At 41.6% G+C, this 26,943-nt stretch overlaps 1 protein-coding gene across 3 annotated transcripts in view; it reads left to right on the forward strand.

The window, feature by feature from the left end:
* arid1b (AT-rich interactive domain 1B) overlaps nt 1-26,943 on the forward strand; it is a 594,747-nt gene that overhangs the window by 551,344 nt on the left and 16,460 nt on the right. For all 3 annotated transcript variants that reach the window (XM_061895467.1, XM_061895468.1, XM_061895469.1), the window contains 5 exons: nt 1,704-1,929; nt 17,056-17,188; nt 20,143-20,312; nt 21,198-21,333; nt 24,282-24,398. In XM_061895467.1, the coding sequence (XP_061751451.1) occupies nt 1,704-1,929; nt 17,056-17,188; nt 20,143-20,312; nt 21,198-21,333; nt 24,282-24,398 (782 nt within the window). The remainder of the gene's footprint in view (nt 1-1,703; nt 1,930-17,055; nt 17,189-20,142; nt 20,313-21,197; nt 21,334-24,281; nt 24,399-26,943) is intronic.

Below are 26,943 nucleotides of genomic sequence, written 5' to 3' on the forward strand. Positions count from 1 at the left end.
GTACTCCATGAACTCGGAGGTGCTTCATCATGTCCAACGTGCACCCTCCTGAGCACGAAACGGTCCTGTCGCACGTGTTACATTTCGCCGATATTTCATTTTTTTTTAGTAAAATAAAGCCATACTTTCGACCGCCGACGCCTCCTATCCATGCTTTGCTGACTCGCTCGGCTACATAGGCTCGGCTATGCTAACACTTCCTGCGGTGGGCGCTTCTTCATTGGTGTTCAGCGGTTTCTTCTTCCAGTCGGCGTACTTATTCTTTTTTTCCGGTCGGCGGACTGGGTATCGAAACTAGAAATCGAAATTTTAACTTTTGAACGATTCCGGGAGAATCGGAACGTTAGTCCCAGTTCCAATCGATACTCGATACCCAACCCTAATAATAATACGTCATTATTATTTTGATTGTATTATTTTAGTGCTTCTGCATAGGGCTAAGTATCCGCCTGTCTTTAAAAAGTAGTGACGCTTCTGTTTCTAACTTTAATCAACGATTCTTGAACGCAACACAGTAATGCGCAATGAGATGCAAAAGTGAAACTTGTACACACCTTTCCGCTATGCTGCCACAGATAGATGGATTGTATTTGTTTTACCTTTCTTCTGTCACCTTATCCTTGTTGCAAAATGTTGGTGCTGTGTGTGAGTAAGGTGAGCTTTGATGACATTATTGATTAATTGATTGATTCTTTAATTAGTTGATTGCACAGTACAGTACATATTCCGTACAATTGACCACTAAATGGTAACACCTGAATAAGTTTTTCAACTTGTTTAAGTCAGGGTCCACGTTAATCAATTCATGGTACAAATATATACTATCAGCATAATAATACAGTCATCACACAGGTTAATCATCATAGTATATACATTGAATTATTTACATTATTTACAATCCGGGGGTGGGATGAGGAGCTTTGGTTGATATCAGTTCTTCAGTCATCAACAATTGCATCAACAGAGAAATGGACTTTGAAACAGTGTAGGTCTTACTTAGTAGGATATGTACAGCCAGCAGAGAACATAGCGAGTTAAGATAGCATAAGAGCAAGTATATACATTAGAAGTACATTTGATTGTTTACATTAGGTTATTTATAATAATTTATGACGTCAATGTTGAGTAAGGTGTTCCATGCTAGGTCGGCCTGTCCAGGTGGAACAAACCATTTTGTGTTTATGCAAGGGGTTGTTGTAAGTCTTTGACATTCTTCATTTGATTCAAGCAACTTTCACAGCAAAATGTATTTTTGTATAATTTTTCCCGTTGTCGTTTTTTAAAACTTACGTATTTAAATGGCAGAAGAAGATATTCAAACTTTACAAAAGCCCAAGGACCCCACTAGATCCTCGACCCCTCTTTGACCCCTTTGGGTACAGCTGCACAAAGAGCTGTACAACAAGAGCAGCCTTTAACAGTGTCAGAAAGATATTAACTACTTCACTTCTTTGGTTATGTTTATTTTTATAGTGAGAGAATAGTTATTAAGATAATAGAAAATGTGACCTTTTCTGTTGGTCAATTCAATGTTGATTATATTTCCACCTCTTGCAGTGTTTGGCAAAATATTAGAATGTTCTGTTTAATGCAAAATTACAATTACATTAATCACCTTGTTCTTCAAAGACTTTAGAACACAGATTATATATTGTTACCATGTTATTGACCGGAATAAATAACATTACGCCATCGTCCCTCAGGTAAACAAGAACAAAAAGTGGCGTGAGCTGTCCGCCACTCTAAGCGTGGGGACATCGAGCAGCTCGGCCAGCTCGCTCAAGAAGAACTATATCCAGTACCTGTTCGCCTATGAGTGTAAGATGGAGCGGGGCGAGGAGCCACCAGCAGACAGCAGCAGCAGCAGTAGCGGCAGCATGGCTGGAGGAGACCACAGGAAGCAGGTCAAGATCCAGCCGCCGTCACCTGGTAAGGCTTACTAGCAAACCACTGCACGCCAGAGTACTGCAAGTAAAGCGATAGTAGGTGATAGAGCTATGGCAAAAGGTCACTGCTGCACCTTAGAGGAAAACTGTTCTTTTTTTGGAATTTTGCCCATCATCTACAATACTTGTGTGAAACAAGAACATAAATGTATGTCCCTTTTATGTGTCTTCAAAGTAGCGAAAACCTACCACCTTTTTTTTCAGACTATAAGTAGCAGTTTTTTTCATAGTTTGGTCGGGGGTGCGACATATACTCTGAAAAGAAACGAAGAAAATGTCAGCAATCGTCACACACACGTCAACCAATAAGAATTCGGCGGGGGAGGGTCATGGCAGAAGTGCATTGTGGGTCATGGGATGTTAACTGCTATACTGCCGTAGCTATTAAAATGGATCATTTCATCATTGGCGGTAACTTATAAAAATTGAGGAGTGCTGAACAGAAATGGCACCGAAAAGGAAATCATGTACTGCAGATTACAAGCTGGATGTAGTGAAATATGCAGCAGAAAACGACAAGAGGAAGCGGTGCATACCTTTGGAGTTGGCAGAGTTGTTTGGAAGTGACATCGAGGAAGAAGATTTCATCGGATTTATGGATTAAGAGTGACAGATTGTTTGGTAATCAGATAGCATGTTCTATATGTTATAGTTATTTGAATGACTCTTACCATAATATATTACAATAACATACCAGGCACCTTCTCAGTTGGTTATTTATGTGTCATATAACGTACATTTATTCAGCCTGTTGTTCACTATTCTTTATTTATTTCAAATTGCCTTTCAAATGTCTATTCAAAAATGTGACTTATACTCCAGTGCGATGTATATATGTTTTTTTCCTTCTCTATTATGCATTTTCAGCCGGTGCGACGTATACTCCAGAGCGACTTCTAATCCAAAAATTACGGTAGTACGAAGTGGCTAACAGTGGAAATGGGATTCATCTATTCCGCTGCTAAAAAGCTTTAAAAACATCCAAAAACTGCCAACAACGCTCCATTTACTGTACATGCTTATTCACCAAGCTAGAGTGACATTGTTATTGTAAGCGCTGCTCTAGCCGTAAATAACGTTATAAAGTAAAGGAGCTTGGGCTGCTTCTGCTGCCTTTGTTTTGTCTTTGAGTTAGTAGAAGTTAATGCAAGATTTTGAATCATTCATCTCACCTGTATCACAGAAGGTGAAGGTGAAGCCGGGAAGTTGGTCAACTTTGGAAATCCACACATTACCAACTTGATACTATTTGGGCCTGGTTTACTAAGAATCAAACACCACGCGCTAAACTGTGTGTGCAATCTTTACAATTGGTTGTACTTTCAGTGGCCGTGTTTCATGTGATTTACCAAGACTGCATATGCAATTAAAAAGTGGTCTAGACTGCCTTATTTAAATGAAGATTTTGTGTGTACTATACTTGGCATCACCATGGAGAGACTCGTTTACTGCACATTAATTTTATCATGCCGCTATCTGTGGCGTTTTGCTATGTTTTCAAACATGCAGGAAACATCTACCTCGTATTAATTGTCATTTAGAAACAATCCTGCAGTACATTTACAATGACAGCAGTTTTGTTTTTACAGCCAAAGGTGCGTTTATTGGAGAGAGGTTGCACTTACCACACTCAAGCAGCGAAAAAATGCATATCTAAAAATATTTAATATTATGTATTTATGTATAATAAAAAATTAAAAAATTCCAAAAAATACTAAAGAACTCCAAAACCGTCAATTGAATGTGTTTTAATCAGCCCCAACTATACAATTATAAAATGATGTTGCTGAATAGACAATGTCTAACATTTCTCATTTCTGACCATCCAAAATGTTGACACACACGAGCACTGATCCCGCAGCTGTGTGTGGAACTGTCCTTCCCACACGTGTTAAATAAAACGCAAACTAGTGCTCTCAAAATAGTGACGAGTGTTGATAAATCACAATGTGTGCGTTAAATTATTTTATTTGCATCTTCTCCTCCCAGTATTGTGGGCATTTCTCTGTTGCGGGTCCCAAACTCTGGAACGATCTCCCTCTCCATGTGAGACAGGCCTCTTTGGGTACTTTTAAGACCCTTCTTAAAACCCATTTTTATTTACTGGCTTTTGACCCACCATGAGACTGTTTTTAAGTTTTTAACTGCTTTTTATCCAACAAATTGTTCTTAGGATAATTTTTATTTGCTTTTTCAATGTGTAACATACTTCTGTTTTTATATGTTATTTTTTAGTCTGTCCTTTGCCTGTATTTCTTTGTGGTGTACAGCCCTTTGTTCTTCAACTGTGGTTGTTTTTAAAGGGCTTTATAAATAAAGTTGGTATGGTATGTTATGGTATCAGCATATAGTTTGCATATTAATGAAGACATGGACGCAAAATGGATTTGTACGCGTTAATCTGCTCATTTAAACAACGCAATCCACTTTGCAAACGTTAGTAGATCTGCTGGGCTATCAGGTTTGCATGTACTTTAGAACACGTAAACCTTTAGTAAACGCAGCATAAGAGCATCGCAACCTCGCTTTTTTTGTCTGAGGAGTGAGGATTATTCTAAATGTACCAGCTCGAAGAGACAGCAAGTGCTGAAAGATACAACCATCTCATCAAACGGCATCCCAGTGAGAGAGGACATTGCCAGACACTGTTTTATGTTCTTATTTGAAACGTTTCGCAATAGTGCTCCATGATAACGCTCGAAAGCACTCACAAAGTCTGCCATTAGTGATAGCTAACACAGAAAGTATTATTTTTGTTGTTAACAGAATTAGTCTTTGTTGCTATGCCCATCCATCCATCATCTTCCGCTTATCCGAGGTCGGGTCGCGGGGGCAACAGCCTAAGCAGGGAAACCCAGACTTCCCTCTCCCCAGCCACTTCGTCTAGCTCTTCCCGGGGGATCCCGAGGCGTTCCCAGGCCAGCCGGGAGACATAGTCTTCCCAACGTGTCCTGGGTCTTCCCCGTGGCCTCCTACCGGTTGGACGTGCCCTAAACACCTCCCTAGGGAGTCGTTCGGGTGGCATCCTGACCAGATGCCCGAACCACCTCATCTGGCTCCTCTCGATGTGAAGGAGCAGCGGCTTTACTTTGAGTTCCTCCCGGATGGCAGAGCTTCTCACCCTATCTCTAAGGGAGAGCCCCGCCACACGGCGGAGGAAACTCATTTCGGCCGCTTGTACCCGTGATCTTATCCTTTCGGTCATGACCCAAAGCTCATGACCATAGGTGAGGATGGGAACGTAGATCGACCGGTAAATTGAGAGCTTTGCCTTCCGGCTCAGCTCCTTCTTCACCACAACGGATCGGTACAACGTCCGCATTACTGAAGACGCCGCACCGATCCGCCTGTCGATCTCACGATCCACTCTTCCCCCACTCGTGAACAAGACTCCTAGGTACTTGAACTCCTCCACTTGGGGCAGGGTCTCCTCCCCAACCCGGAGATGGCACTCCACCCTTTTCCGGGCGAGAACCATGGACTCGGACTTGGAGGTGCTGATTCTCATTCCGGTCGCTTCACACTCGCCTGCGAACCGATCCAGCGAGAGCTGAAGATCCCGGTCAGATGAAGCCATCAGGACCACATCATCTGCAAAAAGCAGAGACTTAATCCTGCGGTTACCAAACCGGAACCCCTCAACGCCTTGACTGCGCCTAGAAATTCTGTCCATAAAAGTTATGAACAGAATCGGTGACAAAGGACAGCCTTGGCGGAGTCCAACCCTCACTGGAAATGTGTTCGACTTACTGCCGGCAATGCGGACCAAGCTCTGACACTGATCGTACAGGGATCGGACCGCCACAATAAGACAGTCCGATACCCCATACTCTCTGAGCACTCCCCACAGGACTTCCCGAGGGACACGGTCGAATGCCTTCTCCAAGTCAACGAAGCACATGTAGACTGGTTGGGCAAACTCCCATGCACCCTCAAGAACCCTGCCGAGAGTATAGAGCTGGTCCACAGTTCCACGACCAGGACGAAAACCACACTGTTCCTCCTGGATCCGAGGTTCGACTATCCGACGTAGCCTCCTCTCCAGTACACCTGAATAAACCTTACCGGGAAGGCTGAGGAGTGTGATCCCACGATAGTTGGAAAACACCCTCCAGTCCCCCTTCTTAAAGAGAGGAACCACCACCCCGGTCTGCCAATCCAGAGGTACCGCCCCCGATGTCCACGCGATGCTGCAAAGTCTTGTCAACCAAGACAGCCCCACAGCATCCAGAGCCTTAAGGAACTCCGGGCGGATCTCGTCCACCCCTGGGGCCTTGCCACCGAGGAGCTTTTTAACTACCTCAGCGACCTCAGCCCCAGAAATAGGAGAGTCCACCACAGATTCCCCAGGCACTGCTTCCTCATAGGAAGACGTGTTGGTGGGATTGAGGAGGTCTTCGAAGTATTCCTTCCACCTATCCACAACATCCGCAGTCGAGGTCAGCAGAACACCATCCGCACCATACACGGTGTTGATAGTGCACTGCTTCCCCTTCCTGAGGCGGCGGACGGTGGTCCAGAATCGCTTCGAAGCCGTCCGGAAGTCGTTTTCCATGGCTTCCCCGAACTCTTCCCATGTCCGAGTTTTTGCCTCCGCGACCGCTGAAGCTGCACACCGCTTGGCCTGTCGGTACCTGTCCATGGCCTCCGGAGTCCTATGAGCCAAAAGGACCCGATAGGACTCCTTCTTCAGCTTGACGGCATCCCTCACCGCTGGTGTCCACCAAGGGGTTTTAGGATTGCCGCCCCAACAGGCACCAACTACCTTCGGCCACAGCTCCGATCTGCCGCCTCGACAATAGAGGTGCGGAACATGGTCCACTCGGACTCAATGTCCAGCACCTCCCTCGTGACATGTTCAAAGTTCTTCCGGAGGTGCGAATTGAAACTTTGTCTGATAGGAGACTCTGCCAGACGTTCCCAGCAGACCCTCACAATGCGTTTGGGCCTCCCAGGTCTGTCCGGCATCCTCCCCCACCATCGCAGCCAACTCACCACCAGGTGGTGATCGGTAGAAAGCTCCGCCCCTCTCTTCACCCGAGTGTCCAAAACATGAGGCCGCAAATCCGATGACACAACTACAAAGTCGATCAGGGAACTGCGGCCTAGGGTGTCCTGGTGCCAAGTGCACATATGGACACCCTTATGTTTGAACATGGTGTTTGTTATGGACAAACTGTGACGAGCACAAAAGTCCAATAACAAAACACCACTCGGGTTCAGATCCGGGCGGCCATTCTTCCCAATCACGCCTCTCCAGGTTTCACTGTCATTGCCAACGTGAGCGTTGAAGTCTCCCAGTAGGACAAGGGAATCACCCGGGGGAGCACTTTCCTGTACTCCCTCGAGTGTTCCCAAAAAGGGTGGGTACTCTGAACTGCTGTTTGGTGCATAAGCACAAACAACAGTCAGGACCCGTCCCCCCACCCGAAGGCGGAGGGAGGCTACCCTTTCGTCCACCGGGTTGAACTCCAACGTGCAGGCTTTAAGCCGGGGGGAAACCAGAATTGCCACCCCAGCCCGTCGCCTCTCACTGTCGGCAACGCCAGAGTGGAAGAGGGTCCAATCCCTCTCGAGAGAAGTGGTTCCAGAGCCCTTGCTGTGCGTCGAAGTGAGTCCGACTATATCCAGCCGGAATTTCTCGACTTTGCGCACTAGCTCAGGCTCTTTCCCCCCCAGTGAGGTGACGTTCCACGTCCCAAGAGCTAGCTTCTGTAGCCGAGGATCGGACCGCCAAGTGCCCTGCCTTCGGCTGTCGCCCAGCTCACAATGCACCCGACCTCAATGGCTCCTGCTATGGGTGGTGAGCCCATTGGAGGGGTGACCCAAGTTGCCTCTTCGGGCTGTGCCCGGCCGGGCCCCATGGGAACAGGCCCGGCCACCAGGCGCTCGCCATCGTGCCCCACCTCCGGGCCTGGCTCCAGAGGGGGGCCCCGGTGACCCGCGTCCGGGCGAAGGAAATCTGGGTCCATGATTTTTCTTCTTCATAAAGGTCTTCGAGCTGCTCTTTGTCTGATCCCTCACCTAGAACCTGTTTGCCTTGGGAGACCCTACCAGGGGGCTTTATGCCCCCGGACAACATAGCTCCTAGGATCATTGGGACACGCAAACTCCTCTACCACGATAAGGTTGCAGCTCAGAGAGGAGCAACCTCATTGCAATGATCGCTTTGTTGCTATGCACTCTGGGAAATCAGTGGGCCCAGGAAAGAAGTAACGATAATGCTTAAAATACCCAGGAATTGTAAATATTGCATGTTATCATGAATTACTACATTACATACATACCTAAAGCATGGATATAAAATGGTTTCGGAGGTTTTTGAATGCTATTTAGGGGACTTTAAAGGCGGAATTGATCATATCCCCATGACCTGCATTGATAGCTGCCTCTAACTAGCAGTTTTTCTACTAATTAGTTCGCAGAGAATAAGCAAAGACGTGTGTTTTCTTGCCTGACATATTGAAAGGATTGTGGATGATGGGCAAAATTATCATTGTTTGTTTATTAAAGTTTCAGTGTCCAAAGACAAGCCATAGTTTGGTGGAAACTATCATATCGTATAGCCTGATACCCACCCTGATGCATCTACAACCATGAATTTCAAAGTTTCGCGGGCAATTTTCTGCCAAAATCTAAATGTAATGACAAGACATCAATTGCAACTAAGACTTGAAGATGTAAAGTTATTTGGAAACGTGGAGAGAAGTTCAGCCCAGCAGATAAAGTAAACATCCACTGTGTTGATGAGATAATTCCTCATTAAAGAAGGCCACTTTTTGATTGCGTCACCATTTGAACCTCAAAGGTGAGAGTTGCCTTTATTTAATTTCTGTGTGATTGAGGTTACGTCAGCTTGTGTTTGCTGACTTTTGTTTGTATGTGTGTGGTGTTCACACTGTCTTTGAACAATTATGACATGAGGATCAGCAGGGATCAGAGAGAGGTCACACCTCTAATTTGCAACGGAGATGAGAAAGGTGGTCCGAGCTTTTAAAAAGAACATGAGGGTACTTCACTTGCATGCATGAGACTCCAGATGGCTTTTTCAGCTTGGCGGGAAAAAAAACATCCACCTGCGTTTGTATTCATATTGTTACACATTCTGTAATGTACACATGGACTACTTACATAATATTCCCTCACATCATCATATGTAATTATTTTCTCACATCATCATATGGAATTATCATTCAATATAAATTCTACAGTATTCACTCACTCCCGGTAGTTAAAGGTCTCCTGTTGTGATAAGTTTGCTTTTAATGATGTTATAATAGTAATATGAGTCCCGAGAGCCTGTTTATGAATACCAAACATGAAAAAAATGAGTCTTCATCACTTGTGCGCTCCACTTTTAAGAGAAGAGGGATTCAGTTTTAAAGTTCCATGTTTTTGTGATGTCCCAAAGGGGGAAAAAATCCTGTACTTAATATCCCATCCATCCATTTCCTACCGCATATTCCCTTTGGGGTCACAGGGGGCGCTGGTGTCTATCTCAGCTACAATCGGGTGGAAGGCGTCGTACACCCTGGACAAGTCGCCACCTCATCGCAGTGTACTTAATGTAAGACAGACAAAAAAGGGTTGGCTTTACTACACATCTTAACATGAAGCCTGGAGCTCAGCCAACTGTCTGTAGTCAGTTACATAATTGTTAGTTCCGGACTGTAAGGCACTACCTTTATACTACATTTTAAAAGCTGCGGCTTTTAAATCGCTACGGCGAATTTATGGATTTGTCTTCGCTAACGGCCATAATGTTTTGTGTTCAAGAAATAGTTTTCATTAAACACAGACAGAGACACTGGAAAGGTGTGTTATTGTTTCTGATATGGTGTCATCTTTTGGACGATTTTGGTCACTGCAGGTGCTGCGGTGTGAACGTCAACAGTACTTCCTTGTGTTAGTGCTTTCAGCGGGAAGTACAAGTCCCATTGTGTTTCTACTTGTATGGTTTCCTCATTCATCACTCCAAGCAACGTTTGTAAGTTTTACAATATAACTACAACTATTTAGTCCCACATGTGATGTCTGCATTCCCATGTGTGATGTCTGTAGGAGTGTTTTCATGCATAATTGTGTGTGCTCTCATAATGTATTGAAGCCAGCGGTGCTAATTTTAGCTAATATGCTAATGCGCTTATGAGTGTCTACGTTAGTATTATTAATTTACAATGGCATTCTTTTTGTATTTTTCTTCTTGTTCTTAAATACCTCAGTAACTTCACCAAAACGTCCCTGTGGAGTTAATTAGTCTGTTAAGCAGATTGAAGAGCTAGCTTCCGCAGCTAGTGGGTTCATGACGGTGACTTCTGTTTTGTTTGATCAGCTGTTTTACTGCCGTGTTACAGGCACTGTTTGGAACCAATTATGGTATATAAATAAACATTTGCAAAATGTTTATGTGTAAATAACTCCGGTGCGGCTAATATATGGAAAAACGTTTTCTTCCAAAATTTTGTGGGTGCAGCTTGTATACTGCTGCCCTCTATAGTCCGGAAATACGGTAAGTTTGATCTTTTAATTTTTCCAAAACATATAGGCTAAACTATCGTGATGTACAAACCCCAAAACCAGTGAAGTTAGCATGTTGTGTAATTCGTAAATACAAACAAAATACAATGATACAATGGACAAGCGGTAGAAAATGGATGGATAGATGTTATTTCTAATGTCGTTCTAAATAACATACGTGCTTTCCTTATACACCCTGGAAATAAAAACGACCCTTCAGAGACTCTGCCAGTCTATTTATCGACTTGACCGTGCGGCGATGTGATCAACGATGGCTGCAATGTATAATGTAAACAAAGCTGACCTCTTTGTCACCCCTTTATTCACAACCCCCGCCACCACTGGATTATGTCACCCACTGACACACATAAAATGTCAGCCACGTGACTTACACATTTTTCCCTCCACTGTCATTCATCTCCCTCTAAATGTGGAGCAAAGGGTACTTGAGTTCATGCTCTCGCCCATCTCCCCTTCGTCTACTCTTGTACATCAGCTCTTGAAGAATGGCAAACCTCAGTTAAAGCTGCTGTAAATGTGGAGTTCCACCTCTTATCCTCTCATCATCACGGGGATACCCATCTCTCCCTCTCTTTCTCGTCCTTTCTCTGTCTCCCTCCATCTCTTCATAGAGCTTGCTGAATAATTCAGAATTAGTATGAATTTTTAAAGCTTTAGTCTGCGTTTCCTGTTGGAAACGTGCAGTGCCGTAAAAGGCCACTAAAGCAGTTCCAGTGGAAAGCTTCTTCCACTAAATGCTCATTAGGATGTTTTCATACTCTTCCTTTGTCTTTGTCATCTTTTAAGCAGGGCACTCCATATTTTCCCATTAAATTTGCTTCAGGGACTTTGTATCCCTTGGTTTTATGTGCCCTGCTTGCCAGCCTCCTGTGGCTCTTTACTCCGAGAAGTCACTAAATTGTGGCGTCATAACATCGCAACACACTAACCTACTTTTAGAGAGCTCTAGATTGTTTTATCACAGAGGTACTGCATAAGCTCTGTCAAGCCCATAAATCATTGCCTCCTTCAGAAAGTTACATAAGTATTAATATATAATAATGTAGAGGCACCATTGTAGACTTTCAATTCCTCTGTGTCCAGTGCATTGTCCGCCTTCAAGCCCAAATCAGCTGGGGTATGTCCACCCACTGCCTTGACCTTGTGGACTCAGGAAGCAATATGTTAAGGTGTATATATCAAACCTTTGGTAAAACTATGCATTTTGTTCAAAGCTTATGAGTTAAAGTGAAAGTACCACTGATAGTCACACACACACTAGGTGTGGTGAAATTACGCTCTGCATTTGACCCATCCCCTTGTACACCCCCTGGGAGGTGAGGGGAGCAGTGAGCAGCAGCAGTGGCCTTGCTCGGGAATCATTTTGTTGATTTTACCCTCAATTCCAACCCTTGATGGTGAGTGCCAAGCAGGGAGGTAATGGGTCCCATTTTTATAGTCTTTGGTATGACTCAACATACTGAGAAGCATATTTTGGCGTCATACCTTATCAGATCAACTTGTTCTTTATTCTGCTTTTCTGTCAGGTTCAAACACTGATGACATCTATTAAACAAGACAAGAAGCCAATAATTAAACAGAGACAGAATTGAATTTGGCTCAATTGAGGAGAGATGCCTGGACAGTGACGTGCTGTCAGGGGAGGCAAGTGATGCAGTGCCTCACCTGACGCCAGGTGGCTTAACCATGAGATGTTCCAAAACAAAGTAATAAAATAAAATAAGATTTAATATTTATCTTTTGGTTTATGCTTTCTATGTGATTTTGGTGTGGTTCCTGTATATTTTGATGATTTTCATGGTCAAAATCGTGGAAATTCCATGTTTCCTGATCAAAACAATGCAGCAGATGAGAAGTTAGGCAGACACAGATGGTGCCTCCACGGCTACACACAGTGTGTATTGGGCGTGCGTGCTAGGGGGCGCATGCTTGTTGCCACGTGAAAAAAGGCAGGTCTTGAGACAGCAAGTACTTCTGCCTCAATGTAGGGGGCAATATATTGTCAACTTGCAGTTCAATTCCTCAGCAGTACTCTGACTCGCCACACTGGGAGAAGTGGGGGCGCTCAAGCTAGCAGACACAGGTCTCTCCAGCGGAAGGCAGCATTTTTTTCTTTTCTTTTTTTTAAACTGTATTTTTAACAAACATGACATTTTTATTGGAGTAAGCCAGCGTTTGTGGGTGTTTTTTGTCGGATACAAAAATATTGTTTAATTTCTTGGAAGGAAATTGAATTAAATGAATGTTTCTGCCAATATGGAGGATTATATACTGTATCCAAGATTAAGTACTTCTCTAAACTGGACTTTAAGACAAAATGAATGTGATCATGGAAAGTACGTTTTCATGGAGGATAGCTATTGCTGCTTCAGATACAAATACAGAAAGGTAAATTACTCTCACAATACTTGATTTCTTTTGTTAAAAGCAAATGGGATCAAAAAGTATTTAATAACAACTTTATCAAATACTTTTTAGACACATTTATCATATCATAATATCATTATGATAATGTTTTTATGAAAGCGAATAACTCCCTTTTATTTCCTGAGACTCTAATGTGCAAACTAAATCAACAATGACTGCACATATGAATTAAGATTAACACATTAGCACATATGAATTAAGATTAAAAAAAAAGAAGAAGAAAAAAAAAATTATGTATGCCTCACCTGGTGTTTAGTTCACCGCACGTCACTGCGCCTGGACATTGCACCCTTGTACAGTGTCTCTTGCGAAAGATAAGTACGCCTCCTCTTTTATTTGGACTTTCCCTGATTACATGGCATCAGCTGTTTCTAAAGAACGGGGGTCGTGCACAGCCATCGCCTTTGATTAAAACAGTTCACAGAAAAGGTTGTCTGGTCCTGCTTCATCTCCGCTTTTGTAGTTCTTGGGTCAAGACAAAAGCTTTCTGAGGATTACAATAGAAGAAAGAAACAGAACACCTTCATGTTGCTTCCCATCCTACACAGTGGAGTTTTACAAGCCTTCTTCTTGGTAGATTCAAAGACAGCTTTTGTCTTTATCGCCAGGAACTCATGGCAACACAAAGTTTTTTGATAACTTCGAAACAATTATTCTGACATTTTGTATTTGTTTTTGCTGTACTTATTAGCTCAAACAAAGTGCAGTCCTCAGCTCGATTTTTTTTTAGCCCACAGGGTATTATTCTTACCTGAAGAAAATCCTGAAATGATGAATTAAAAGGGTGTTCAGAGATATGTTTATTGTTTTGTGTCTGCACCGGATTAAAGTCAAAGTCCCAACGATAGTCACACACACACTAGATGTGGTGAAATGATCCTCTGCATTTGACCCATCGGGGGTGTGGGAAGCAGTGAGCAGCAGCGGTGGCCGCGATCGGGAATCATTTCAGTGCCAAGCAGGGAGGTAATAGGTCCCATTTTTATAGTCTTTGGTATGACTCAGCCGGAGTTTGACCTCACGACTCAGGGCGGACACTCTAACCACAAGGCCACTTGAGCAGGTCTAAAGATTAGATGAAAATGTCTATTCTCAAATGTGATATGTACGATATTGGGTACATTTACTGATCCTGATCAAGTTTCATCGGTCCTGCCAAGTGTCAATTCACATAAAATCAACCGTTGCCATATTTTTATATTTTATACGGGGAAACAAGCATTCTACCAGCACTTGACATACTAGACTGGGCTGTAATTTTACAATTTTCAATGCCAACAAAGCAAGTAGCAAATCACCAAGATCAATAATAAAACTAGATTTTTGGGCAGGATTTCTGCGTTAATCAAACGGGATACACTTAAGACCCTTGCCCGTGCCCTCATACAGTGTCATTTTAACTACGCCTGCACCTCATGGTTCACCAGTATCCCTAAGCCACTAAAAACCAAAATGCAAACTTCCCAAAACAAGCTGGTGAGACTCCTGTTCAACCTCCCATACAGGACTCACCTAACTCAAGCCCACTTTACCAAATTGGGATAGCTTAGAGTTGAGGAAAGAGTACACCAAATTGTAATGTGCCTGGTATTCAAAATACTCAGAGAAACTGTCCCCAAGTACCTGTCCAACTATTTCACCAGAGTAAGTGATGCTTACAGGTACTACACGAGAGAGAGTTCCTCAGACCTCGCCCTCCCAAATTCAAGACTCTCATGGGAAAAAATGCATTCTACAATTTTGCCACCACACAATGGAATGTCCGACCAACAGACCTTAAAATTCGAACTTCCCTAACAAAATTTTAAAACTGCCATAAAATCATGGCTCAGCTCAACCTCTACTTAATCTGAACCAAAATTGATCCCCAGCAACTCTTCGAAGCCTCAAACAGGTTGATATGTGGTTATAGTGTACTGTATATATATTTTCTCATTCTGTTTTGCACACTGTTGGAGTCAACATGGGCATAGTCATGTACATATTGTATATACACCCACCCTCAAATCACCTGACATGTATGCTGTGTATATGTACAGAATTTATAAATTTTTTTATCATATTTTTTTATATACATGGTACAGGTTTATTATTGAATGTATCAAATGTGATGAATATTTAATGGCCCACAATGGAAACAGGCCTTTTGGCTTTTTTGTGCCATCCATATGAGCCTTCTTAAAGCATTTCACGGATTAAATTCAATCAATCAGTATGCCTAATAATATAAAATGCTGAAACATACAGTAAGTGGTAACGCAATGTTAATTTACATTAGCTTTGCCATCGACATACTACTGATTAGGTGTAGCAATTTTACTTGGCAATTTCAACTCCTCCAATTTTGATAGTGAAAACTGTAAATAAGATGCACGTTACTTTCAAACAGTATAAACACCTTTTAGGGTGCAACAAAGTACTAGACTCAGTTTATTGGGAAAGAGGACTTCCTGACAAGGCTACACACTGTAGTCTATACACCATGGCCATCTTACATTTTCGAATGGCAACGGCATGCAACATCTCCTACAAATTACTTGAACATGAGACTTAGAAGTGCACAAAATCAAAATGTAACAACTGGGCAGCACAGTTATCATTGTCTGTTGAAATTTTTTTTTTTTAACAAATTAACATTTATAAAAGGCCTACTGAAACCCACTACTACCCACCACGCAGTCTGATAGTTTATATATCAATGGTGAAATATTAACATTGCAACACATGCCAATACGGCCTTTTTAGTTTACTAAATTGCAATTTTAAATCTCCTGGGAGTTTTTTCTTGAAAACGTCGTGTAATGATGACGTGTACGCTTGACGTCACGGGCTGTTAGGAAGTATGAGCGCTGCGCACACACACAGCTAAAAGTCGTCTGCTTTAACGGCATAATTACACAGTATTTTGGAGATCTGTGTTGCTGAATCTTTTGCAATTTGTTCAATTAATATTGGAGAAGTCAAAGTAGAAAGACGGAGTTGGGAAGCTTTAGCCTTTAGCCACACAAACACACAGTGATTCCTTGTTTAAAATTCACGGAGGTGAAACTTTACTATGGACCAGAGCGGACATGGATCCCGACCGAATGTCAGCCAGCAAGTTTCGGTGAGAAAATTGTGTTTAAAAAGTCGCCTCTTATCAGATATCAGCTGAGCTTCTGCCGCCCATAAAGCTGCCGTCGACTTCCCTGAGACACTGCGCGTCAACACGCGGCCGTGGACACACACTTCCGACTATCAGGTACTGTTTAAACTCACTAAAACACTAGCAACACAATAAACATAAGGGATTTCCCAGAATTATCCTAGTGAATGTCTCTAAAAACATATGAATCCGTCTCAATGCAATTGCGTTTTTTTTTTTCTAGTCCGTCGCTATCAATATCCTCAAACACAAATCTTTCATCCTCGCTCAAATTAATGGGGAAATTGCCGTTTTCTCGGTCTGAATAACTGTTTTTGTTGGAGGCTCCCATTAAAAGCAATGTGAATATGTGAGGAGCCATCAAACATGTGACGTCATCGTCTGCGACTTCCGGTAGAGGCAGGGCTTTTCTCCAGTTGCGAACTTTATCGTGGATGTTCTCTACTAAATCCTTTCGGCAAAAATATGGCAATATCGCGAAAAGATCAAGAATGACACATAAAATGGACCTGCTGTCCCCGTTTAAATAAGAACATCTCATTTCAGTAGGCCTTTAACTAAAGAACACACACTAAAGTACATAAAATTACAAAATCTAAAATTTAAATTAAACACTCAGGAGCCAGTATTATTCATCAGGGACAAATAAGTTGTGTTTGTACTTTTATGATACGAAATATTCTATCGATAATTTCACTTTAAACGAACAAACTATTTGAATGGTTCCCTCATAATGATTTCCATCTGTTTGATGCTTCCTATGTCCTTCCCTGGTCCCTCATTAAGAGTGATGCTGTTCCCATCTATGTGTGCAGTTTTCTGTAGTGCTAATGTACATCAGGGCTTTTGCCTAAAGTCCGAAGTATTCTCTGGAATACAGAACCAAGGTACTGCCAATACCTGACAATGAAAATCTGGAGAATGGGAGAACCTTTTTTGCTGTTTATTTTTGTAGTTAAGCTTGCTGGGAATCTAACATATACCTTGACTGTCTTCCAGCTAACTCAGGCGGCTCCCTCCAAGGTCCACACACACCTCAATCTTCTGGCAGCAGTTCCACAGTGGAATGTGCAGGAGAGCTCATTCCTCCGACCCGTGCGGCCACCCCTCTTGGACAGGTCGCACCCAACAGGTACCTTCTCTTTTTCTACACTTACTGCTTGTTTATTTGGATCTTGACTGAGTGTATTTTCCACCATTGCAGCATCAGTCATGACTCATTTGGGTCATAGTTTACCTTTCATGTATCTCTATCGCTGTAAAATGTCTTGTGACACTTTCAGACTGAAGCATAAGGAAGGGGAAAGTAGACCTGAGACTTGATCAGTTATGATTGGAAGATGAAGTCATGAGCTCATATGTTATTCCACTTTACAACAGAAGATATCAGACATTCTTTCTAATATGATCCTTGATTTTTTTCAAGCAAAAGAAATCTTGTTTTTTCACCATGTAGTAGTTTCTTTTAGGACTGACACAAGCAATACATAGAGCAACACAATCACATGTGTATCTTGCCTCTACTTGTGCAGTCAGTTGGAATAGGCTCCATCATCTCTGTCATATCACGATGACAGAGATAAATTAAATAAACTGCGCACAATCAACTGATTACCAGTAGTAAAACTTTATTTTCTTAGCATTTAATGGTTGCATTCAATTGTGTAGAAACGGCTCACATAAAAATATTGAGTAAACACAACGCATTTCAGTTCAAATCATATTGCGTGCCTGTGTGCTTGTATATGAATGTGTAGTTGTATGTGTATATTTATGGTATGGTATCAGTTTATTTCGAACATGCAAACATTTACATGTGATACGTCATTTAGCTTGCAGATTCTCATTTCTCTTTACAACTTGTCCGAAAAGGAGAAAGAAGAAGTAAGGCTTATTTAATTCTACCCCTTTTCTACTTCACATAAATTTCTAAAACATATCTTCACTTCCTGTTCTCATCTTGTAACACAGGTGTTACATTCTATAGTGAAATCAATTCTGATTCTCATAATGATATGAATCATACACAAATGTCAATTAAGTTCAGTATATTAATCAACATTTTTCTTCTTTGTACTTAGTAAACACATTTAGCTTGAGCAACCTCTTGAACTGAGTCATTTAAGTACAATGTTTAATTTCTTTGATGGATATGCTATAAGTCTTAAATGTTGTACATGCAAACAAACAAACAATCCAAAAATTGATTAATTCGCTAGAATATAAAGACATTATAACATATATCCATAAACATGGATGCATATGCAAAAGTGCAATATACTGTAATTATCTGTACAGTATTCTATTTATTTATGTCTGCACCTTATTGCTCTTTTATCTTGCACTTCAACGAGCTAATGCAACAAAATGTTGTTCTTATCTGTACTGGAAAGTTCAAATTTGAAGGACAATAAAAGGAAGTCTAAGTCTAAGTCTCTCTAAGATGTTTTAAATTAGATTTTTCTCTAAGGTTATATTTCTCTTCTTTTGGTGAGAAGAATTGTTGTACATTCTTGGGTAGCCGGTTATAAATAGCTTTGTACATAATTTTTGCTGCATGCAGCTGCACCAAATCATTAAATATTATAATTTATAGTCTATAAAAAAATATTTTTTATGTTCTCTATATCCAACATTTTGTATTATTTTAACTCTCTTGTGTATGTAGTGTGCTTTCATAATTATTAATACACTTGCATATTTGTATATATATATATGTATATATATATATATATATATATATATATATATATATACACACACACACATATATATATATATATATATATATATATATATATATATATATATATATATATATATACACACACACATATATATATATATATATGGGGGCTATAAAAGATGTAAAACACACTGATTTTCAGTTTAAATTCTGTCATTATTACTTGAATATGTTTTAGATTTATTTTTAGATTTATTTTTATAATCATATTTGGTTATAGAAAAAATATGTAAAACACACTGCTTTTACGTTTAAAATATTTTTTCATAATGTGTTGTTATTAAAAAGATGTAAGCACCTTGCTTTTCAGTAAAAAATTCTGATATATAGGGACGGCGTGGCGCAGTGGGAGAGTGGCCGTGCGCAACCCGAGGGTCACTGGTTCAAATCCCACCTAGAACCAACCTTGTCACGTCCGTTGTGTCCTGAGCAAGACACTTCACCCTTGCTCCTGATGGGTGCTGGCCTTGCATGGCAGCTCCCTCCATCAGTGTGTGAATGTGTGTGTGAATGGGTAAATGTGGAAGTAGTGTCAAAGCGCTTTGAGTACCTTGAAGGTAGAAAAGCGCTATACAAGTACAACCCATTTATTTATTTATTTATATATATATATATATATATATATATAATATATATATATGTAAAATATATATATATAAAGATTTTGATATCTAAAAATTATATCATTGTATTCTGATCTGTGTGTGTGTGTGTGTGTGTGTGTGTGAGTGTGTGTGTGTGTGTGTGTGTGTGTGTGTGTGTGTGTGTGTGTGTGTGTGTGTGTGTGTGTGTGTGTGTGTGTGTGTGTGTGTGTGTGCGTGCAAACATTAGTAGAAAAAATATATAATTTAAAGAAATACAATCATTTCGTAGGAATACAATTTTATGAGATTGTCATTAAATACGTTCTTCAAATCAAATTCAGTCTGTTTTTTTTCTAGATTTTAGTTTTTCACAGTTTCAATAAGCCTTTCCCCTTTAATCTTAAATGCCCTCTGGGGGCCTTCACATAGTCCCAGGGGTACTTAATCTTTAAAAACAGCAGCGCAGTCCTCGTTGACTTGTGTAACATATATCTTGTGTTTTCACGTATGCTGCATATAATCATAATATCCATTTAGAGGGGCAAATGTGAAGGTATGAGAGAAATATAGAATAAAAGAGAAGTCTGCACCGTGGTCTTTAGTTTTGTATAACACAGTGGCCTTTGGCACTCAATACCTGGCCTTTATGTCGTAGTAATATTACAACATCTATTGACATTAAATAATTGAAAAATGGTCAACCTTTCCTTCCTCCTCTCCTGTCCCTCTGTTCCCGTGCCCCCTCCTCTGGTCCAGGAGCAGCGTGAGTGTGCAGGACCCCTTCTCAGAGGTCAGTGACCCGGCCTTCCAGAAGCGCTCTTCCTCTCTGCCCCCCTCTTCATCGTACCAGCAGGGCCTCGGCATGCCTGACATGATGATGAGGATGCAGTACGATGCCAAGGACCCATTTGCTGGCATGAGGAAAAGTGAGTTAGGCCAACACCAAGTATTCCACAATTTGCTTAATACTGCATGAACGTTTTACAGTTCATGTAAACTGTAACTCTCGCCGCTGTGTTGGATCCGCTTTGGACTGGACTCTCGCGGCTTGGTTGGATTCATTGTTGATTCAACTTTCACAGTATCATGTTAGACCCGCTCGACATCCATTGCTTTCGTCCTCTCCAAGGTTCTCATAGTCATCATTGTCACCGACGTCCCACTGGGTGTGAGTTTTCCTTGCCCTTATGTGGGCCTACCGAGGATGTCGTAGTGGTTTGTGTTGTGGTTTGTGCAGCCCTTTGAGACACTAGTGATTTAGGGCTATATAAGTAAACATTGATTGATACAGTTCATGAAAAATGTCAAAATTGATGAAAAAAAACCTGTATACTCTGGATGTAAACATGATCTTGGATTTTTTTTATCTACTTTATCGCCAAGTCAGTATGATTTTTCTGAGGGACAGATGTGTCCTCCTTACCGAACACATCTGCTGCTCTTGTAGCTTAATTAGCATCCGTCTCTTCCTAACTTTGTTCGTCCTTTTCATCGTCCTCTTTTGAACCTGCTGAGACGCACCTGTTTGGACCAACTTGTGTGCTGTGGACTTCAAAACAAACCAGGACGGAGTTTGAATGAATAATATGGCTGACATAGGCAGCATAATAACAGCATCAGCCAAGAACAATAGATGGGGGAAAAAATTGAGAAACCGGTGAATATTTATCTGGGGATGCTGCCACCTGCTGGCCAACAGATGACATAACTCAGTGATACCACAGTCTTAAATTATTTCACATTGTTATACTGATGCATGTCAGAATTAAGTATGTCTTTAGTAAGCTTATTTGTGTGTCCCTTTCCCCTAGTGGCAGGAGCTGATCCCTACATGCCTGGCCAAATGCCAACCGGTGGGGTTCAGGACATGTACGGCCGGCCCCCAACGGCCCTGAGCATGAGTCAACAACGAACACAGTACTCATACGGGCCAGGCTATGACAGGAGGTGAGCATTTTAGTACTTCAGCATTTTTTTATAAAATATGTATTGTATGTGTAATTAATTTTTCACTGTGTATGTTGTTTCTGTTTTTATAGTCAGTGTTTACAGCTTCTAAATATCTATTTGATAATTTCCGCTCCATGCACCTTGAATTGGCCCCTTTGGACAAATAAAGTTTGTTTTAATTTAAGTTAATTGAGTTACAGATGGATGTTTCTTTACAATCCATTTTGTGTATCATGTGTATACATCAGTATGTAGTTATTTGTTATTCATATGTTTGTGTTACAGATGAAGCACAAATGTGTAAGCAATTGATATTAAACTCTGCTTCTTCCTACTCCTTTTTGGACATGTTTTAATGAGAAACTGAAAATATGTCATGCACAATCTTTTAACTGTATGGATGTTGGAATAATACCGATACCAATTATTAAGAGATACTTTCAAAGTTAAATGTCATCTGTGGCTCTTGACAGGTAATGGAAACTGTATTAGTCTGTTTCAGGGTCAAACTTTCTCCTCCATAAAATCCCATATGTACAGTCAGTGTTTGTATATGTATATATGTGTATATTATATATATATATATGTATGTATATATATATATATATATACATGTATATATATATATATATATATATATATATATATATATATATATATATATATATATATATACATACATATATATATATATATATATATATATATATATATATATATATATATATATATATATATATATATATATATATATATATATATATATATATATATATATATATATATGAAAACGGGTATGAGTTGGGAAATTGTGTTGGATGTAAATATAAACGGAATACAATGATTTGCAAATCCTTTTCAACCCATATTCAGTTGATTGCACTACAAAGACAAAGATATTTGATGTTCAAACTCATAAACTTTATTATAATTTTTTTTATGCAAATAATAATTACCTTAGAATTTCATGGCTGCAACACGTACCAAAGTAGTTGGGAAAGGGCATGTTCACCACTGTGTTACATCACCTTTTCTTTTAACAACACTCAATAAATGTTTGGGAACTGAGGAAACTAATTGTTGAAGCTTTGAAAGTGGAATTCTTTCCCATTCTTTTTTTATGTAGAGCTTCAGTCGTTCAACAGTCTGCGGTCTCCGCTGTTGTATTTTACACTTCATAATGCGCCACACATTTTCGATGGGAGACACGTCTGGGCCAGGAAATTACCCGCACTCTTTTACTACGAAACCACGCTGTTGTAACGTTGGTTGGATAACAACATATGTTGCTCCAAAACCTGCATGGACCATTCAGCATTAATGGTGCCTCCACAGATGTGTAAGTTACCCATGCCTTGGGCACTAATAAACCCCCATACCAGGGGGAGTATTAGTTGCTGGCTTTGGAACTTTGCGCCTATAACAATCCGAGTGGTTATTTTCCTCTTTGTTCCGGAGGGCACCACTTCCAAAGTTTCCAAATATAATTTGAAATGTGGACTCGTCAGACCACAGAACCCTTTTCTACTTTGCATCAGTCCATCTTAAAAGAGCTCAGGCCCAGCGAAGCCAGCGGCGTTCCTTTGTGTTGTTGATGAATGGGTTTAGCTTTGCATTGCAGAGTTTTAACTTGCACTCACAGATGTAGCAACCAACTGTCGTTACTGACAGTGGTTTTATGAAGTGTTCCTGAGCCCATGTGGTGATATCCTTTACACACTGATTTTGGTTTTTGATGCAGTACCACCTGAGGGCTCAAAGGTCCGTAATATCATCGCTTACGTGCAGTGATTTCTCCAGATTCTCTGAACCTTTTGATGATTTTACGGACCGTAGATGGTAAAATCCCTAAATTCTTTGCAATAGCTTGTTGAGAAATGTTGTTCTAAAACTGTTCGACAATTTGCTTACAAATTGGTGACCCTCGCCCCATCCTTGTTTGTGAATAACTTAGCAATCCATGGAAGCTGCTTTTATACCCAATCATGGCACCCACCTGTTCCCAATTAGCCTGCACACCCGTAGGATGTTCCAACATAAGTGTCTGATGAGTATTTCTCAACTTTATCAGTGTTTATTGCCACTTTTCCCAACTTCTTTGTCACGTGTTGCTGTCATCAAATTCTAAAGTCAATGATTATTTGCACAAAAAAAAAATGTTTATCAGTTTGAACATCAAATATTTTGTCTTTGTAGCATATTCCACTGAATATGGGTTGAAAATGATTTGCAAATCTTTGTATTTCATTTATATTTACATCTAACACAATTTCCCAACTCATATGGAAACGGGGTTTGTATATGAGTTGGCAGAATGATGAAACAGGGGTTAGTACTGTACTTGTGCCTCATAATACACAGGTCTCGGGTTCGATTGCCTGGCTTGGGGTCTTTCTGTGTGGAGTTTGCATGTTGTCTCCGTGACTGTGTGGGTTCCCTCCAGTTACTCTGGCTTCCTCCCACCTCCAAAGACATGCACCTGGGGATAGGTTGATTGGCAACACTAAATTGGCCCTAGTTTGTGAATGTCGTTTGTCTATCCGTGTTGGCCCTGTGATGAGGTGGCTACTTGTCCAGGGTGTACGCTGCCTTCCGCCCGCATGCAGCTGAGATAGGCTCCAGCATCCCCCGCGACCCTGAGAGTAACAAGCATTAGAAAATGGATGGATGGATGGATGTGTGTTTATACATTTTTGTACGTATATATATATATATATATATATATATATATATATTATATATATATATATATATATATATATATATATATATATATATATATAAATATATATATATATATATATATATATATATTTTTTTTTTTTTTTTTTTTTTTTGTATGGACAAATATTTTTGCAAACTGTCTTTAAGCCGCTTTCTGACTGCATTTGACCCCCACTGCAGCCCACTGAGACATGGATACTGAACTGTTGTTTCTTTTTCAGACCGGACCACGTGATGGGGATGGAGGGCAATATGGGTCCTCCTGGCAGTCAGAACAACATGGGACCTCACAGTGAGAGTAGCATGTATTCTCCCAGCAGATATTCTTCACAGCAGAGGTAAGAACTTTGGTGTCATAGTTTATGAGGTTTAAACAATAGATAAATACAAAGCAGTGAGTAGAGGCGAGAATCTTTTGACCTCACGGGCTATGATTACTGTATTTTCCAGACTATAAGATGCGCCTGCTTGAAATTTTAGAAGAAAAAAAATGTTACATATATAAGCTGCACCCGACTAAAAAAACGTTTTTTCATACACAAGCTGCACCGGAATATAAGCCGCAGAAATAATGTGGTACGTCATAAAATAAGATACTTACATAGACATATTTTGTAAATGTTTATTTAAAACCTTAATTGTTTCCTGTTGGTGCCTGTAACACAGCAGTAAAACAGCTGATATTGATTTATTTATTCATCCTTCATCCTTCTTTTTTAATAAGGCTTTAAATGTTTATTAGGATTTTCTTCCTTGGACTTTGTAAACACTTTTGAGTTTGAACAATTAATTTATTTATATAGCCCTAAATCACAAGTGTCCCACAGGGCTGCACAAGCCACAACGACCTCCTCAGTTTAGATCCCACATTAGGGCAAGGAAAAACTCAACTCAGTGGGATGACAATAAGAAAGCTTGTAGAGGACCGCAGATGTGCCCCCAGGGCGACCGGTGTAATGGACGTCGAGTGGATCTAGCAAAATATTGTGGAAGTCCGGTCCGTAGTGGATCTAACATAATAGTGGGAGTCCAGTCTATGGTGGGGCAAGCACGAGACCATCCCGAGCGGAGACAGGTTAGCAGCGCAGAGATGTCTTAACCGATGCACAGGTGACCGGTCCACCCCGGGTCCCGACTCTGGACAGGCAACACTTCATCTGTGGCCACCGAACCTGTGCGCCCACCCCCCACCCCCACGAGGGAGAGGGGGGCAGAGCAGAAAAGAAAAGAAACGGCAGATCAACTGGTCGAAAAGGGGGGTCTATTTGAAGGCTACAAAGTATACAAATTAGTTTTAAGATGGGACTTAAAGGCTTCTAGGTAACATCTCTAACTGTTACCGGTAGGGCATTCCAGAGTACTGGAGCCCGAATAGAAAACGCTCTATTGCCCGCACACTGTTTTTGGGCTCTAGGAATCACTAATAAGCCGGAGTTCTTTGAATGCAGATTTCTGGCCGGGACATATGGTACAATACAATCAGCTACATATGATGGAGCTCGACCGTTTTGTATGTTATACGTAAGTAGTAAAAGCTTAAAGTCACATCTTAAGTGCACAGGAAGCCAGTGCAGGTGAGCCACTATTGGTGTAATATGATAAAACTTTGTTGTTCTTGTCAAAAGTCTAGCAGCCGCATTTTGTACCAACTGTAATCTTTTAAAGCTAAACATAGGGAGACCCAAAAATAATACGTTACAGTAATCGAGACGAGACGTAACGAACGCATGAATAATGATCTCAGCGTCGCTAGTGGACAAAATGGAACAAAAACTACTAGGTACTAGGATGACAAAGAGTCAGTTCGAAGACCTTTATGAAGAAGAAAAAACATAGACCCAGATTTCCCTCGCCCGGACGCGGGTCACCGGGGCCTCCCTCTGGAGCCAGGCCCAGAGGTGGGGCACGATGGCGAGCGCCTGGTGGCCGGGCCTGTTCCCATGGGGCCCGGCCGGGCAAAGCCCGAAGAGGCAACGTGGGTCACCCCTCCAATGGGCTCACCACCCATAGCAGGGGCCATAGAGGTCGGGTGCAATGTGAGCTGGGCGGCAGCCGAAGGCAGGGCACTTGGCGGTCCGATCCTCAGCTACAGAAGCTAGCTCTTGGGACGTGGAACGTCACCTCACTGGGGGGGTAAGAGCCTGAGCTAGTGCGCGAAGTTGAGAAGTTCCGGCTGGATATAGTCGGTCTCACTTCGACGCACAGCAAGGGCTCTGGAACCACTTCTCTCGAGAGGGACTGGACCCTCTTCCACTCTGGCGATGCCGGCAGTGAGAGGCGACGGGCTGGGGTGGCAATTCTTGTTGCCCCCGGGCTCAAAGCCTGCACGTTGGAATCTAACCCGGTGGACGAAAGGGTAGCCTCCCTCCGCCTTCGGGTGGGGGTACGGGTCCTGACTGTTGTTTGTGCTTATGCACCAAACAGCAGTTCAGAGTACCCACCCTTTTTGGGAGCACTCGAGGGAGTACTGGAAAGTGCTCCCCCGGGTGATTCCCTTGTCCTACTGGGGGACTTCAACGCTCACGTTGGCAACGACAGTGAAACCTGGAGAGGCGTGATTGGGAAGAATGGCCGCCCGGATCTGAACCCGAGTGGTGTTTTGTTATTGGACTTTTGTGCTCGTCACAGTTTGTCCATAACAAACACCATGTTCAAACATAAGGGTGTCCATATGTGCACTTGGCACCAGGACACCCTAGGCCGCAGTTCCATGATCGACTTTGTAGTTGTGTCATCGGATTTGCAGCCTTATGTTTTGGACACTCGGGTGAAGACAGGGGCGGAGCTTTCTACCGATCACCACCTGGTGGTGAGTTGGCTGCGATGGTGGGGGAGGATGCCGGACAGACCTGGGAGGCCCAAACGCATTGTGAGGGTCTGCTG

Source organism: Nerophis ophidion, linkage group LG03, assembly GCF_033978795.1.
Source record: "Nerophis ophidion isolate RoL-2023_Sa linkage group LG03, RoL_Noph_v1.0, whole genome shotgun sequence".
Classification (NCBI taxonomy): Eukaryota; Metazoa; Chordata; class Actinopteri; order Syngnathiformes; family Syngnathidae; genus Nerophis; species Nerophis ophidion.